This window comes from Mercenaria mercenaria, unplaced genomic scaffold, assembly GCF_021730395.1.
Source record: "Mercenaria mercenaria strain notata unplaced genomic scaffold, MADL_Memer_1 contig_5086, whole genome shotgun sequence".
Classification (NCBI taxonomy): domain Eukaryota; kingdom Metazoa; phylum Mollusca; class Bivalvia; order Venerida; family Veneridae; genus Mercenaria; species Mercenaria mercenaria.
Genome location: NW_026463370.1, coordinates 1 through 6055, shown reverse-complemented (window position 1 = coordinate 6055; position 6055 = coordinate 1). Strand labels below are relative to the sequence as shown.

Sequence of the window (6055 nt, the reverse complement as noted above, 5' to 3'; positions counted from 1 at the left end):
CTGGATAACTATACCATAATTCTACATATCCTTTACCCGATATTTTGCAACGGTGACTGGCGGTTCGGTTTTTGGAATGGCGGGTTAAAGACATATATTAATAATATCTTTCATGTGTTTACGAAGCGGATAGAAATATCCGCCCCGTTGACATCTGCGCACTTGGCGGTAACGAGGCTTGCGGCCGATTATGTGCTCACAGAGGAGGGGTGAATCAAGTGTGTCTGTTAATAATACCTCGGTCGACGTTACTGTTGGTAACAAATCATTTGCTAAATCAGTGAGCACAAATCTTGAATACAGATTCTGTTATTACATTCAGCAACAATTATTTGTTAAGACAGACAGTTTTAAAATTTGTAACGTTATGGATCAAAAGATTTAGAAATGGACATTTTAAACGTTCTAATTTTGGCAAACGAATGAATATTTTTATGACTGATTTCAACTTCAAATTCCGTTCAAGGTGACATTTCAGAGCTTCCCGGTGTACTAACGACACAGAGCATTGTAGAAATTATGCATTCTGACGTTAATAGAATGCTTATAGTAAGTAAAAATTGTTTGCCATTTTGTGTGGTTTTATTATCAGAAGTATAATAGTACGTGATGATTGTTTTATGCCATATTATGACTATGCTACTCTTTACAATTTAAAATAGAATAAGGGTTGTCTAATGAAGAAAACACCACACTGTAAACTGATATACACTTTACTGATTCTATGTTAAAATGAAAAACAAATGCAAAGAAGAAAGGTTTAAGCGGAAAAATCAGCACTATAAATTCTTTTTGTTTAATATAATAGCAATACCACTGATTCTATTCATTAAGAGTTTGATTTTACACCATATCCGATTTCACATCCACCTGTACACATGATATCAGCACCTGTCGAGAAAGTTGCGTCTGTTGCTAAAAATAGACATGCTAGGCCTATTTCTCTTGGTTCACCAACTCTTCCTAGTTGCTGAAAAGAGTGGAACGTCCAGATGTCTAATTATTGCTTGAAATCTTTAAAGACATTAATATTGATATAATTTATCTCGATGGAATTTATGTAATGCATTAGATTGAACGTTCCAACAAACACACAGAATTGGTAACGAATATGGACGTATATTCTGGCAGTTAATAAACATAATATGTATGTGAGAAGTAATGATATTTGCGATACCTCTTGTGCACTTGTGTCTTCAACAAAGTTTTCCTTATTATTCAAATTTTAAATTGTTTCTTACCGCCCAACTTTCAACCATTGCACGTTTCTCTACGTCCGATTGTAACCAGGCTTCTAGTGCTGGAGTATTGATAGGACCAGGGCAAATGCTTTAAAAGAACGGATTTAAAATCGCAATTTAAATAATATTCCGCCTTCTTGGCTGTAAAAAAAGATGAAACACAAACGGTATCAAATGACAACAAGTTTCTCCTATATTATTCATTGCATGTTTGTCACTCTGCATTGGATTACTAGAAATAACTTTTTATCAAAAATATTATCTTACTGACATGTATCTATCCACTAGGCTTGCTACTGAATAAATGCATATAATTTACATGGTCCAGGTTGAAAACTTACTGTTCTGCATTTTTTAAGTTCGCGTTTGTCAATGTTATAGTTCAAGCCTCCTTATTTTATGCCGAACCTGAACTTTCTTAACAAGAATGAAATAGAGCAAAGATATACTTACTTATTAACTCTAACTCCATATTTCGATTCATCAATAGCCAATGCCTTTGATAAAGACCTAACAGCACCCTACAGTAAAAATGATTACACTCTTCTATTATAATAATAAAAAGATATTAATGTACATGTAATTGAGAGATTAAGATAATCAACCGGCTTCATTGTTACAGAAATTTTTTAAATTACAGAACATGTTGAATTATGTAGCGGCACTCGGTTACTTATTCTGTAAATGCTAATTTACCATTTCCCGGCTTGCACGGAAATGCCGAAGGAAGTAGCTGATATTTTTTCAATCAAATCTAGATACTGTACAAGGGACATTCAAAACATAATGGCACTCTTCCATTAATCAACAGTGCAATCCATGATAAACATTAACGTTTACTATAAGTGATTCACTCGCATAACATATTTGTCTTTTTTTCAGTCGTTGTATAAGAAGTTTCTGACGTGTTAGACGTGCTAAATGTAGAATAGTCACATGAAAGCAAACGAACTATCAAACAATAATGCATTCAAAGAAAAATAGAATTGAAGATTTTGCACAATAGGCCAGGAAACGCTTGCCTATTTTGTGACAAGTGCTGGTCACAAGAAACATTATATAACTTATATTTCTATAGAAATAGCCATTGTGACAGTGTCCTTTCTCTAAAATTGAAAGAATGCAGGTCTTTTAAGAAATATGAATTTCAGTCTAGACTAGGTTCTGCCATTACCAGTGTTTGTATACCATTTTAGAACAATAAAAAGAAAAATGTTTCCAAAATTGAAACGAACGTCTAAAACTTTGTGCTTTGGTTAATAGACAGTATTTAAAGTGGACTCACAAAAACTAAATTATCGCACAATTTGCCTGAATTGAAAAAAAAAGATTAATGGCCTAGTAAAACTTTTACAACATCCCTCAAGTGATCTGAAAACATACCTTTGAAGAACAGTATGTCGACATCAGTGCTTGTGCATTTGTTCCGCTAAAACTTGAAATGTTTACTACACTTCCTTTCACCTTGCGAAGATGAGGCAGTGCATACTGAAACACATCAGTATTTCGTGTTATTTACAACCAAACATGGTATGATCTCTTATAAATCCTTACATTAGCCCTTTCAATTTATAATCTGAACCCAAGAGATTTGTCAACCGTTCAAATACACGCTTATATAGCTGACTCTTGCGTTCTGCATAGAATTTTACTAAAGCAAATATAATAAACCCTTTATAAAATTGTAACAATATGTAAGTAAGACTCGAACCCAGGGAACGACGGGAAATGTGCGAGGATTACTTAAGAGAAAACATCTGCCTAATAACAATTACCTAAAAAAAAATCGTTTTGCATTACGTACTATATTGAAGTCATTGCAACATTATTGAATTTCAGAATCATTCAACGATTTCAGACAAAACAATTCTGATTAAAGCAGTAGTACAAAATATAATACAAAACAATGTACTATTTAGGCATTGAAATTTCACAAGTCATGACGGTTTGGTGAAAGTACTCTCAGATATGTTACAGCAAAACGTCATACTAACGGGCTATAATTGTTTTATTCGAAGAAAAGGGCTCCGTGGCCGAGTGGTTAAGGTAGCTGACTTCAAATCACTTCCCCTCACCGATGTTGGCTCGAGCCTCACTCGGGGCGTTCAATTCCTCCCGTGAGGAAGTCATCCAGCTGGCTTATGGAAGATTGGTGGCTCTACCCAGGTCCTTGCTCGTGAAGAAATAATGTACGGAGGTGCACCTGGGTTCTTCCTCTACCACCAAAGCTTAAAGTCGCTAAATTACCTATAATTACTACGATGTTAAACCACACAAAAAAGTATCCGAATAAAACTCGAGTAAAAAGTTGCGCTTATATATACGTCTGAGAATAGTTTATATGTGCAGAGATCGTTTGTTTAATTCAAAGGATTTGAAGGTAGTGGACCCGTAATGAAAATAGGAAATGCCATGCGCGCATTAAGCTGATTAAGATCTACTCTGGTCGCAAAGGCAGAATCAATCGTGTCCAGCATGATAAGGGTTAAGCTTATGTCCGGAGAATGACTAATGTTTATACATAATCATACGAAAATTTTCGAGTTTCTTTACGGATCAACTACACTACAGCATTGTCTTTCTCTTCTAGGAAGGAAAGAAACATAACTTAATGATACTAGCTTTAACATTTATAGCTTTATATAACGTGTTTAAATTTCTGGCAGGAGTATTAATCTGAGCCGAAACAAAACTACTCACCTTACACACTTTACATATTGCAAACATAGTGACACAATATTTCATTCAGCAATTGTCTAAAACATTCTACGGTGAAATCAATAGTGAAGTGTATGAAAAATACAGTTCTCACCTTACTCATTGCAAACATGCTTACATGCAGCAATTCTCTGAAACCTTGCACGGTGATGTCGTCTTAAAGGAATGTACCTTACCAATTTAAAACATGCTGAAAACATTTGCATTGTGCAAATCCCTAAAGCATTTTACAGTGAAGTCGTCAACAGGGATAATATAACACTCATCTTACACATTGCAAACATGCTGACAACATTTACATTGAGCAAATCCCTGAAGCATTTTACAGCGAAAACGTCTGTAGGGTATATGCATCACTCACCTTACACATTGCAAACATGCTGACAACATTTACACTGAGCAAATTTCTCAAGCATTTTACAGTGAAGACGTCGATAGGGAATATACAGCACTCACCTTACACATTGCAAACATGCTGACAACATTTGCATTTAGCAAATCCCTCAAGCATTTTACAGTGAAGACGTCGATAGGGTGGATATGGTATATACAGCACTCACCTTACACATTGCAAACATGCTGACAACATTTACATACAGCAATTGTCTGAAGCCTTCTACATTCAGGTCGTCTATCGGGAATATACCAGTATCTACAATTAAACAAACGGCATTCGTGATTTGTTACCCTTCACTGGTATTTAGTAAAAGCTTGTCATTTATCTGACATAATTCGTTTCATAGCAGAACATCTACAATGTAACAATCTTTAAGTCTTCTTTCTTAACTTGCTCCGCTCAATATTTTGTAGGCGTGAGTATTTTCTTCGTAACACCAAACACGAATTTGCCCACCCACTTAGCTCAATAAAGGGAGAGCACATTCATCGCCGACCGAGGCGTATGCTCTCTGCGACGATTTGATAGAAGACATTATGTCTGATATCGTTTGAAACTTCTTATGCACAAATTGACAATTACTTGCGAGGGAAAGGCTAGTACTAGTAAAGAATAAATTAAGACACAGATACATAGAACTTACTTCGTCCAACGTTGTTTACCAGACAATCTATTCTACCAAACGTATTCACTACCTTTCCAATGGATTCCTGAAATAATATAGGGTAGACTGCTTCTGATGACATATAATTGTCTTCAGACGTGCTATCTGGAACAACAATTTTATACGTTATCTTTGGCAATACAACTGAGCTGGCTTCGTCTGGCTTCCAAGTCTCTTAATAAACGTATAATGTTCGATAATACTATATTTGTGCCCATACCGTCCAGGTCAGAATAATGTTTTAACTTTATGATTTAATGTTATCTTAAAAGTTAACATTCTTATCTACTGTAGTCATTCTTTCTCATGTTTTCTTAGTCGTTTAAGAACTATAAAAAGACCCCGAGGCAAGGACATAAGCAAACAGAAAGCGAACATAACATTTAAAAACCGTGACATAACACAATTTACCAACCTCAATTTCTTTTTCATTGCATACATCGCAATGAATGTAAATTGTTTTTCCTGGACCTGGCAAGTTTAGCGTGTTCCCAATCTCATCTGTGAATACGTTGAAAATACAGTCTTCAACTGCCTTCTACATAGACAGTAATTCTCAGTTTATTTCATGTGGTATAAAGTTATTTGCACTCGTTTCGAAAATTAATTAAAAATCTTAAAACATCTCTAGGTAAAAATATGTTTGAACTTAACCTAATTTTAGTTGTTAAAAAAGGACGTAATTAACATTTGATAATTCTGAATTACCGTTAAGGTCAAGTACTGCAACTGTTCCACCACTTTGTACTGCAAAAGGTAAATATGATATAATAATATTTCGTCTACAGGTTCTTCAAAACCTGTGTTGGATTTTTAAGGAATTAAGGAATACATAAAATTAATAGCTTGTAAGTATGTTAGTGCAAATACAGACATCAGGTTGATAAGTCTGCATATAACATATAATATCAATATTTGATTATTGTTGTACTGTTATAACTATGTTATTATAATATAATTGATTATTATAACTAATTGATTGCCTAAATGAAAATTGTATAAATGGATACTTAAAGGCAATATATATCTATTTTA

At 34.4% G+C, this 6055-nt stretch overlaps 1 protein-coding gene across 1 annotated transcript; it reads right to left on the bottom strand.

Moving 5' to 3' along the window:
- Positions 1–697: 697 nt before the first annotated feature.
- LOC123555734 (17-beta-hydroxysteroid dehydrogenase 14-like) lies at positions 698–5760 on the bottom strand (the record flags this gene model as incomplete). The annotated part of the gene is given in 8 exon segments (XM_053535779.1): positions 698–970; positions 1242–1329; positions 1695–1762; positions 2625–2729; positions 4520–4611; positions 5000–5066; positions 5436–5521; positions 5729–5760. Coding segments are annotated over 8 exon segments (679 nt in total), but the record flags the coding sequence as incomplete, so codon positions are not given.
- Between the last annotated feature and the right edge of the window lie 295 nt (positions 5761–6055).